The sequence below is a fragment of the Myxine glutinosa genome, chromosome 1 (assembly GCF_964187855.1).
Source record: "Myxine glutinosa chromosome 1, kmMyxGlut1.1, whole genome shotgun sequence".
Classification (NCBI taxonomy): Eukaryota; Metazoa; Chordata; class Myxini; order Myxiniformes; family Myxinidae; genus Myxine; species Myxine glutinosa.
Window position 1 is genome coordinate 190269773 of NC_136261.1, and position 12225 is coordinate 190281997.

Consider the following 12225-nt stretch of genomic DNA (forward strand, 5'->3'; position numbering starts at 1 on the left):
GAGAGGATCTTGGAGGAACCTGTCTTATTTAAACCTCAGACATTTAGTTTGGTTTGCTCTTTGTTGTTGAAGTGTGCAGCGTCACCATGCTGAGATCAAAAGAGCTCTCTGAGGCCTTCAGAAAGAAGGTTATAGATGCCTACGAGTCTGGAAGGGATTTATAAAGATTTCAAAACAATTTGAAATCAATCATTCAACTGTCCGGAAGATCATCTACAAGTGGAGAAGATTCCAAACAACTGCCAACTTGTTCAGGACAGGCCGCCCCTGCAAGTTCAGCTCGAGAGCAGACCGCAAGATGCTGAAAGAAGTCTCTAAGAACCCCAGAATGTCATCATGGGACCTACAGGTAGCTCTTGCCACTGTTGATGTTAAAGTGCATGAGTCTACCATAAGAAAGAGGCTGCACAAATTTGATCTACATGGGAGGTGTGCCGGGAGGAAACCTTTGCTGTCCAGAAAGAACATCAGGGCAAGACTAAAGTTTGCCAATGAACACCTAGGCAAAGACCAGCACTTCTGGAACAATATGCTCTGGACAGATGAGTCAAAGGTAGAGCTATTTGGCCTCAGTACCAGAAGACATGTTTGGCGAAAATCAAAGACCGCATTTGACCACAAGAACCTAATACCAACTGCAAAGCATGGTGGTGGAAATATTATGGTTTGGGGCAGCTTTGCTGCATCAGGGCCTGTGCAGCTCACCATCATAGAATCCACTATGAATTCTTCATTGTACCAGAGGGTTCTTGAGGATAATGTGAGGCCATCTGTCGGAAAGTTGAAGCTCAACCGAAGGTGGACCTTGCATCATGACAATGACCCTAAACATACCAGTAAATACACCGAGGAATGGCTGAAAAGAAAGAAATGGAGGGTTCTGGAATGGCCAAGTCAAAGCCTGGATCTAAATCCCATCGAGATGTTGTGGGGGGATTTGAAACGAGCTGTGCATGCAAGAAACCCCTCAAACATCGCACAGCTGAATGAATTTTGCATGGAGGAGTGGGCAAAACTTTCTCCCAGTTGATGTCAGAGACTGGTAGACAGTTATAAGAAATGCCTACTTGAGGTTGTTTCTGCCAAAGGGGGCCATACCACCTATTAGAGCCAAGGGTGTACTTACTTTTTCCACATGCGAAATTTGCATTTATGTTTATTTAAATTACTAGGGCATGCCCGTACTATATATATATCTAAAATTATATCCCCCCCCCTATTTACATGAAATGGTTTGGTCCAAAGCGAACGGCTTGCGAGTGGTGACAATCCCCCCCCCTCTATTTACATGCAATGGTTCGGTCCAAAGCGAACGGCTTCCGGAGTTTGGTAAAGAAATCGCCATCGCGTACACAAACGCGCAGGAAAGCGAATGAATCGCAAATTCGTTTTTATTAGTTGTAAAACATAATGCCCAATTATTCAATTAGCGCCAACGTATTTTGGCTGTTTGCAATTTAATCGCAAGGCAAAGTAGAAAGAGAAGAGGGAAAAAAAGAAAAGCCTTGCCTTGCTGCAAACAGCTGCTGCAAACAACAACAACAGGGAAGGCTGCACTGTCCGGAAGTTGGCATATCGCAGTTACGATTATTTTAGTGTTAATGGCCAATTATTCAATTAGCGCCAACGTATTTTGGCTGTTTGCAATTTAATCGCAAGGAAAAGTAGAAAGAGAAGAGGGAAAAAAAGAAAAGCCTTGCATTAACGCATTAACGCTTGCATTGCATTAACGGTTCGGCACACGTGATAGCTCGCTGCTCTCTGATTGGTTGAAGCGTTTTTTGGACATAGCTCGGTAGGTACTTGTCCGATTAATTTCAAACCTTGAAAAGGCACATCCTCGGGTCCCCAGCAATATACCTGGCAAGTTTCAAGTATATCGGACCCGTGGTTGTCGAGAAACAGCGGTCACAGACAAACACACAGACACACAGACACACAGACACACAGACACACAGACAGACACACAGAGATTACTGGAATTATAGATAGATACAATGGACTACAAAATGTAAATGTTTCATGATATTTGTTGTATTATATCACCTTTATCTTTCAATATTGTTGAAATCAAGATCAAATAGCTGTATGTTGAAATATGTTGAAAAAGTCAAAACTTTACATGGGGTGTACCTACTTTTTCACATGACTGCATGTCCAAGATACTGTTTATCTCCCATTGGTGTCTCATTGTGAAATTAGTTGCATGGCATCATAACCTTAGAACAACATCTATCTATAATTCCAGTAATCTCTGTGTGTCTGTCTGTGTGTCTGTGTGTCTGTGTGTCTGTGTGTCTGTGTGTTTGTCTGTGACCGCTGTTTCTCGACAACCACGGGTCCGATATACTTGAAACTTGCCAGGTATATTGCTGGGGACCCGAGGATGTGCCTTTTCAAGGTTTGAAATTAATCGGACAAGTACCTACCGAGCTATGTCCAAAAAACGCTTCAACCAATCAGAGAGCAGCGAGCTATCACGTGTGCCGAACCGTTAATGCAATGCAAGCGTTAATGCGTTAATGCAAGGCTTTTCTTTTTTTCCCTCTTCTCTTTCTACTTTTCCTTGCGATTAAATTGCAAACAGCCAAAATACGTTGGCGCTAATTGAATAATTGGCCATTAACACTAAAATAATCGTAACTGCGATATGCCAACTTCCGGACAGTGCAGCCTTCCCTGTTGTTGTTGTTTGCAGCAGCTGTTTGCAGCAAGGCAAGGCTTTTCTTTTTTTCCCTCTTCTCTTTCTACTTTGCCTTGCGATTAAATTGCAAACAGCCAAAATACGTTGGCGCTAATTGAATAATTGGGCATTATGTTTTACAACTAATAAAAACGAATTTGCGATTCATTCGCTTTCCTGCGCGTTTGTGTACGCGATGGCGATTTCTTTACCAAACTCCGGAAGCCGTTCGCTTTGGACCGAACCATTGCATGTAAATAGAGGGGGGGGGGATTGTCACCACTCGCAAGCCGTTCGCTTTGGACCAAACCATTTCATGTAAATAGGGGGGGGGATATAATTTTAGATATATATATAGTACGGGCATGCCCTAGTTAAGAATAAAGGAGCTATCAATTCGATTTGCATGCAAATATGGTCGAAGATGAATAATAAAATTGATTAAATACACACATTTACACAAAGAAGGAGCTCGTTGTTACTACCACTCAAAACGTTAATTAACTTGAAAGTAAACCTCCTTGTAAGCTTGCAAAAGAAAAGTTTACAAAATAAAAGAAAAGTTCCTTGTAAGCTAAGAAAGACTTGCAAAAGTAAACCTCCAAAGGCTCTCTTTTTTCCAGCTCTAAATGCTGAGACAAGATACCTTTGAGGTGTGTGCATCAGGCCTGGCCAGCTGCATTGTGAAAGACTGGACAGAACCATTCCTCCCACCCAACTGTAGGAGAAAGTGGGGACAGACACAATGCTACCTACCCATGGTACTGATTTAAAACAAGCCACAGGATCCTTATCAGCACTGGTTCATAGCACATTACATTTTGTCCCAGCTCACTACTCCTTAATAATTATGAACACTTGACACATTGCATTACAAGCACTAAATGTTTGTCTACCCAGCTTAGCAGCCACAATTGTCTTTCTTGGTTTTCTTGGTAGTCCTCAACGTATCCTTCGTTTTCTGCCAGTCCTGAACACATTGCTCACCCAACTGTCAAACGTTCCAGACAATGATTTCTGTACAGCAAGTACAGCATACAACATTTTAAAGTTGAATTTTTAAGTGCTCTTTTTCTTCTCAACACAAGATTCGTCTCCGTAAAAAAGATTCCTATTTCTCTGGTGCTCTGATCGCACCATCTCATTGATTTATTAACGTACGAGGGAGGTACCCGTATTACGCATGGGTGGGAGACGAGAATCTCAAAACAAATGTTTTGAGATATTTTATGAAAACTCCCATCCACTTTAGGTCATGTGCAGGGACCCCAAAAGCTGCACAGAAAATTTGGTGGGACTGGCTCCAAAACTGGGAGTAGTAGTACGGTGTAAAACCAATGTACCTTTTATAACAATGATGATGAAGCTGATAACTATGGTGATGGTGTTGGCTGGGGAGGGTGGATTGTGTTACCGGACCAGCGAATGTTTCCACTTGCGGTAAGTGGCGTAAGTGTTAATGCTGAATCTATGAATGAGTTTACATGTGGAGAGAGAGCAACTTCGTACAGGTGGAGACTGAAAATAATAATTACAGGGTGTTTCAAAAAGATTTATACAACTTTGACTTCCTGCCATTTCTTTGTTTTTTTCACCTTTTTTTTTTTTTTTTTTTTTGTATACAAGATCGAGGCTCGTGAAAGAGCGAACATTAATCACACAGAAAGACAAACAGACACACAAAACAAATAACATCGGGAGCGGTAGACAAGATGGGGAGAGAGGGGGAAGGACACAAACACAACATTTGAGAGCAGGGACCGAGAGACATGGAGACATCGAGAGATCTGTGGGAGGGAGAGGGCTTTGGGGGGGAGGCATGTGAAGGGGGGGGGGGGGGTGGGAGAGGTATAAACATATGGACACTGCCAGGATTTCCAGGAAAGAAGTTGGAATTTCAAACAAGGTGGATCTGGGGTGAATTAGTGGGGGTAGAAAAGATCAAGGTTATGGATGGGGGAAGATAAGAGATGGTGGTGAACAGCTGTTTTAAAGACCTGGAGGGAGGAGAGGGATTGAAGGGAGTGTGGGAGTTTGTTCCACAGGCGGGAGAAAAGAGGAATGAAAGAGTGAAGGTGAGCAGAGAGCCGAGATTTCGGCAGTTTAACCATCAGAGGGTTGCTGGCAGATCTTGTGCGACCTGTAGGAATATTTGGGGGACAGAGCACAGAGAGAGCTGGGGGAGCAAGGCTGGAGAGGAGTCGGTAGAAGACAGAAAGACCACCTACCTGCCTGCGGTGAGTGAGTGAAAGGCCCTCAGAGATAGCTTCATCGCGGGAGATTCCAATGATTTTGAAAGCTTTGGATTCAACAGCGTGAAGCCGAGCCAGGTGTGAGGCAGGAGCACCAGCCCATAGGGGAGAACAGTATTCCATTGAGCTGCGGATGAAAGCCTTGTATGTGGTGAGGAGCTCAGGTGTGCCGAGGAAGGACTTCGCACGACGGAGGATGCCCAGTCGGCGACTGGCCTTGGAGGCCAGCTTGGAAATGTGGTTTTCCCAAGAAAGATCATGGCAGATAGTGAGACCCAAAAGCTTGAGCGACAGAACTTATTTTCATCTATTTCATCTATTTCATCACCTATTTCTATTTCATCTGGGGTATTGTTTTCTACCACAGAGAGTTTGAGCGACAGACACCTATTTCATCTTGTCCTTTTCAGCATTTGGTGTTGTTATCGTGGTATTTGTTCCCTGCGATTTCTAGCTCCGTAGCTCAACTATGCCATTGATAGTGGAGCAGAAGACAAAAGTGGTGGCTCTGTGGTATGAGACTAAATCAACAGCCACAACAACATTTTCTGGGAGGCAGAACCACCTGAGAGGTACCTGAAAGGGCCCAAGGTCGCATGCTTCTGCTCCTTCAATGCCAGATGGGGAATGCTTGGGCCTTACTGGTTTGAGAATGATAACAGCAGGACGGTGACGATCAACAGTGAGCACTACCGGGCCATGCTCCAGAAGTTCCATAATGATCTAGCCAAAAAGGTTACCCCAAACCTGCTCAGCATGACCTGGTTTATGCAGGATGGTGCACCCCCACATACCATCGCTTTCCTGCAGCAGCTCTTAATAAAGCACCTTGTTGCCCTGGGTACCGCTCTGTCTACGTCAACTGCCCTGCCACACTGAATGATCTGAAGCAGGAGGTGTCAGACTACCTCCAGGCAGTGCCACATGAGACCTACAGGAAAGTTGGACAGAACTTTGGAGTCAGGATCAATGCCTGTCTGAACCACGGAGGGGCACATATTGAGAACGTCAATTACAAGGATTTTGCGTAAATGTCAATTTCAGACCTTGGGCTCTCAGTAACTCTAGCAGTGACTTACTGCATTAGCAATCAGTGATAGAAAATACCACGTCATAAGCTTTCGAGAAATGTTTGGTTCACGTTCATTAGGTTTCTGTTTCTTTTTAAATGGACGTTTAAAGTTTCATCACTCTTTTTGAAACACCCTGTATATTTAGAAATTTATGAAACCTCCCACCCACCTTGGGGCCCCAAAAGGTACCACAGAGAGTTTGGTGGGGCAAGCCCCAAAGCTGAGGGAGTAGTTTTGGGACAATCAGCCAGACAGTTCTGCTTTATTACATAGATTTTGATTTCGCACCATCCCACACCTCGGTGATGACTTCTCTTTGGATTTGCCGCATGGCCTCTTTAATACCTTGATCGGAGATTCCTCGATTGCAGTTTTGCTGAGCGACTCGCCCAAAAGACCGATCATGGCAAGGGGAGTACCGTATTGCTCCGGGCTTAGTGCATTCAGAAAGTATTCAGACCCCTTCACTTTTTTCACATTTTGTTATGTTGCAGCCTTATGCTGAAATCGTTTATATTCATTTTTCCCCTCATCAATCTACACTCAATACCCCAGAATGGAAAAGAGAAAACAGGATTTTAGAAAGTTTTGCAAATTTATTAAAAAGAAAAAACTGAAATATCACATTGACATAAGTATTCAGACCCTTTGCTATGACACTTGAAATTTAGCTCAGTTGCCTCCCATTTCTCTTGATCATCTTTGAGATGTTTCTACACCTTGATTAGAGTCCACCTATGGTAAATTCAATTGATTGGACATGATTTGGAGAGGCACACACCTGTCTATATAAGGTCTCAGCTGACAATGCATATCAGAGCAAAAACCAAGCCATGAGGTCGAAGGAACTGCCTGCCGAGCTCAGAGACAGGATTGTGTCGAGGCACAGATCTGGGGAAGCCTACAAAAAAAATATCTGCTGCATTGAAGGTTCCCAAGAATGGCCTCTAAAGGTGGTTATATTGAAGGTTCCCAAGAGCACAGTGGCCTCCATAATTCTTAAATGGAAGAAGCTTGGAACAACCAGGACTCCTTGAGATGGCCGCCCGGCCAAACTGAGCAATCGGGGGAGAAGGGCCTTGGTAAGAGAGGTGACCAATAACCCGATGGTCACTCTGGCTGAGTGCCAGAGATCCTGTGTGGAGATGGGAGAAACTTCCAGAAGGAGAACCATCACTGCAACACTCCACCGATCTGGGCTTTATGGCAGAGTGGCCAGACGGAAGCCTCTCCTCAGTGAAAGACACATGAAAGCCCAGTTGGAGTTTGCAAAAAAGCACCTAAAGGACTCTCAGACTGTGAGAAACAAGATTCTGTGGTCTGATGAAACGAAGATTGAACTGTTTGACTTCCATCTGGCCATTGTGCCATAAAGCCGAGATCGGTGGAGTGTTGCAGTGATGGCTGTCCTTCTGGAAGTTTCTCCCATCTCCACACAGGATCTCTGGAGCTCAGCCAGAGTGAACATCGGGTTGTTGGTCACCTCTCTTACTAAGGCCCTTCTCTCCCGATTGCTCAGTTTGGCCGGGCTGCCAGCTCGAGGAAGAGTCCTGGTTGTTCCAAACTTCTTCCATTTAAGAATTATGGAGGCCACTGTGCTCTTGGGAACCTTGAATACAGCAGAATTTTTTTTTGTAGGCTTCCCCAGATCTGTACCTCGACACAATCCTGTCTCTGAGCTCTGCAGGCAGTTCCTTCGACCTCATGGCTTGGTTTTTGCTCTGTTATTCATTGTCAGCTGAGACTTTATGTAGACAGGTGTGTGCCTTTCCAAATCATGTCCAATCAATTGAATTTACCACAGGTGGACTCCAATCAAGGTGTAGAAACATCTCAAAGATGATCAAGAGAAATGGGAGGCACCTGAGCTAAATTTCAAGTTTCATAGCAAAGGGTTTGAATACTTATGTCAATGTGATATTTCAGTTTTTTTATTTTTAATAAATTTGCAAAACTTTCTAAAATCCTGTTTTCTCTTTGCCATTATGGGGTATTGAGTGCAGATTGATGAGGGAAAAAAATGAATTTAAACGATTTCAGCATGAGGCTGCAACATAACAAAATGTGAAAAAAGTGAAGGGGTCTGAATACTTTATGAATGCACTGTACGTCCCCTTTGTCTTCCCAGCTCACAAATTAACCGAGCAGTCCATCCGAGACATAAACACACGTCCAAGACGTCAAGACCCGAGAAGACACGAAACCCTCCCTGTAACCTGTCCATGGCACCCCACACCCACACCTCTCCGATTCTGACGAGCAATCTCGGCCCTAAATTTTGGGAGTACCCCTGGCACTGTTAATTTAATTGTCCATTTGTATATTTAATTTGTGTTCTTTATTGATTTGTTTAATATTTGCCACGATTATGTAGTTGTTAATTGAGGTTAAAATTATGTTCGGGTGTGACCAAAAATATGTACTGAGAACGCGTCTCCCTCCTCTCCACCCCTCATAACAATACATCGAGGGAATATCTCATCTGCTTGACGACATTTTGCCCGACATTGCACCTTCTAGGAACACGACGACCTTAAGTAGAAACTTGCTGTAGTGTGTTTTAAATTAAAAGAAAAAATTCAAAATATATCGCACTTTGAAATTGTTTTAAATTTTATGCAATTCTAAGTCTTAAACCATAGATATGTCGATTCTGGGTACAAGTCGAGGCTCAGACTTTCGGGGAAATAAAGTATCGACTTGTACGCTGAAAAATATGGTATTACATGTTATATATTTTTTTCAACCGAATACCTCCATAAAGTATGTACAGTACAATTAGAATGCAAGTACGTCCATAAAGTACTTAAAACAAGCATTCTGAGTATTGCGCTGCAATACATGTCCCCTCCCGGCAGCCTGTCGTCCAGAAAACTGTTGGGGAAATTACCAAAGTTCAAAGTGCCATAACTTTGTCAAAAATGATCGAAACGTCGTGAAGTTCGAACTTGATCTGTAACTTATCATGAGGAAACCATGTGCCAAGTTTGAAATCATTAGCATTAAGAGTTTAGAAAAAAAAGTCCGGAAAACTGTTCTTTGCGTGACGGACTGACGGACGGACAGATGGAGGGACGGCGTGCAAACCTATAGTCCCCTCCGGTGCACACCGGTAGGGGACTAATAAAACCACACAAAATAACAAGCTCTTCCTAGTTTATTAAAGAAACAAAAATTAATTTTTTTTACAATATTTATTTCTGAAACTTCAATACTTGCTGTGACCCACCTTTTCATGCAAAAACAGCAGATAACCATAATGTTTCCTGCTATTTGTTGAGAAATTCCATTTGGAAGGCAATTCTGCAATGTTTCCCACAATTCGTTTTTATTTTGGTTGTTTTTCATTTTTCTTTCTGCACCACATTTATTCCAAAGTACCGCACCACATTTTCACCTTTTTAACGGGGCCTTAATTAGACTACAAATGCTAACTGTATTATTTAGCAGCATAGAAGTTTGCACGGGTTAACACAGCAAAGTTGTTTTGTGGACAAACATTATTGTCATAATATCAAAGAAAAATGTCATTGTTCATCCTTGTCGAGTCTGTTCAGAGGCTGCCTGCTGTTGACTCGTTTGTCCTGACAAACCGCAAATACATACAGCGAGTTTGATTGAAAGTTGCACGGTTTAGTAAACATTAACTGAGGTTCAAAGTGCATAACAACCTGTATGAATACAAATTTATTAATTTACTGGTTGTTGGTATAATTTAAATCATTATCATGGCCGAGATAAATAAAATCGTAAAAGATTTGGAGACTAAACATTTCAAGTTGTCCATGATATTTTGGACATTATTATTTACAAAAGCTATTTTTTGAAGACAATTTGTATTCCCATGCTCATAACTATCTCTGATTCTATACATTTTCATTAAAAAATATAGATTGTAATTTTGTGTATTTTTCCTTTTTAACAAGGAGAATGAGTTGAAGAAGATTTTTCCTTTTTTTTTGGCTGCTTGGTTCTGCTAATGAACAACTTATTTTGTAAACTTTTTTCCACGTTAAGTGAGTCTCTTCCTATCTTCGGGAATCCAAGTGAAATAGAGTGAAATGACTCCCTGGAAAGCTTTGGCACAACGTCGGATTTGCTCTTCAGGCAATTGATTTTTATATTATCAAGAATGGTTTTTGAAAACTTCTTCCTCTTTCTCTGCTTTGCATTGCATGCTTTACATTCTCAGAATATCTTGCGAGAGTCACAAGAGTTGACTCTTGATTTGTTGTTTCAAAAAAAATAAAATATATTTTTATGTATACAAGGTCGAGGCTCCTGTAAGAGGTAACATTGATCACAAAAAAGACAAACTGACACATAAAACATATGATAAAGGGAGCGGGAGAACAAGATGGAGAGCAGGGACATCGGGAGATCTGTGGGAGGGAGAGGGCTTGGGGGGAGGAGGCATGGGAAGAGGGGGTGGGGGGTTAAAAAAACACGTGGACACTGCTAGGTCTTCCAGAAAAGAAGTCGGTATTTCAAAAAATATTGCCAAATTGTTGAGATCTTGGTTGTGGTTTGGTGTTCCTGAGTATTGTAGTTTAGCAAAAGGTTTGGGCTTATCGTCAGCTGTCTTTTAGACCATAAAACAGAGGACCATTTCCTTTTACAGTAGCACATCCCAGCAAGATTGCAGCACAATAGCTTTGTTTTAGTGTCGTAACCATTTAATTTCTATGTATTGTATTTCTCATAAAAGTGGCCTGATTATAAACTGCTCTGCTTTGCTACATTGTGAGTGAGCTAAGCCATCCTTTGAGTTGGAAATCTGTCATGGCATTGTTTGTTCATTGATCTCCTAGTGTTCTATTTTCTTCGGATTAGAGTCGGCCTTTCGTTTGTCTCTACCAGCCTCGGTGCTGTAATTGTTGAAGTGTCCGCTCGGAGTCTGGGAGGTCGGTAGTTTGAACCCCAGCCAAGTCATACCAAAGTCTTTAAAAGTTTGTGCTGCTTCCTTGCTTGATGCTCAGCATTTAAAAGGATACAGCACGGACAAACAATGCTGGGAAAGCAATGGCAAACAACCAATTATAACCCTCGTTAAAGAAACTGCTTGGGCAGCACCAGCACTCATCAAATCAAATTGGTTTGCTTATCACATTAAATTTGCCTTTTAAATGTGCAACTACTTTTCAAATTCAATTTGGGCGTTATTTGTTGTTGTTGTTGTTGTTGTTGTTTTATTAGTTATGTTGTTTTCACTACAACTTTATGCTAACTCAGGAATTGCTCTGAATTTTGTGATCCCCAATCTCTCCCTCAGCCCCGAAGCAAGAGTGTGATGCACCAGTGTTTCGGGAGCGTGTGCGACCAAGGAAGCGGCAAGGAGCAGTGCGACGGCGTGTTCACCAAGTAAATGGTCACAAGTTCATGGCTACATACCTCCGGCAGCCAACATACTGCTCCCATTGTCGAGATTTCATCTGGTGAGGGGTACTTATCAATTTTGATGCTCAGTGGTTGATGCAGATTTGATTTTTGGCTGCTCAAAAATGAATAAGGAAAGTGACTACAAACAAAGTATGTCCATACTTTGACCAGAGGCACCAGGACATCCACAACCAGTCATTATGTGGCAATTTACCTTCAACGCATCCACATCTCTGCTCGAAGGGTGCTGCTGAAGCAGACCTCAAACAGGACAGGAATTTAGACTTTTGTCAGGGTACCAGCTCCTCCTTCTTTTTGAAAGATATACTGTCCCATGACCGGCAGCTGATTGACAAGGCAAACCCAATGTTGGAGCTGAGTTTGGATGGCTGAAAAGTTGATAAAATAACTGACGGTATGCAAACACCAATTCGTGTAAGTAATTTTATATAATTACTGGCAAGAAACACCAGAAGTGATGCCCAAATGGGTTAAAACCATGAATAAATAATACAAGAAGACGTCATGCAGAGCACGATACTTGCAAAATTCACACCCACCCACCCCCCCCCCCCCCTTCCCACCAAAAGGATGCCATTGATCCATCAAATTGCCCATTTCATTCAGATTAAAATTGACGATCTTGATCAAAGCTCGGGTTAACAGGATGAAAAGTGACAATTTTTTAAAAATGAAAATTGATGATTTTAGAAGTTTCACCTTGAGTTGACCTTTGACCTTTTGACCTCAAAAATAGTTGTTTTCCCAATTTGGTGAGGTGCTATGCAAATGCTGTTAAATTTTCAAGTCAGTCGGATGAAAATTGATGATTTTTCAG

General features: G+C 42.3%; 1 protein-coding gene across 5 annotated transcripts in view; it reads left to right on the forward strand.

The window, feature by feature from the left end:
- The window catches only part of LOC137432254 (protein kinase C epsilon type), a 238626-nt gene that overhangs the window by 103485 nt on the left and 122916 nt on the right, over positions 1 to 12225 (forward strand). For all 5 annotated transcript variants that reach the window (XM_068124047.2, XM_068124038.2, XM_068124030.2 and 2 more), the window contains one exon: positions 11281 to 11443. In XM_068124047.2, the coding sequence (XP_067980148.1) occupies positions 11281 to 11443 (163 nt within the window). The remainder of the gene's footprint in view (positions 1 to 11280; positions 11444 to 12225) is intronic.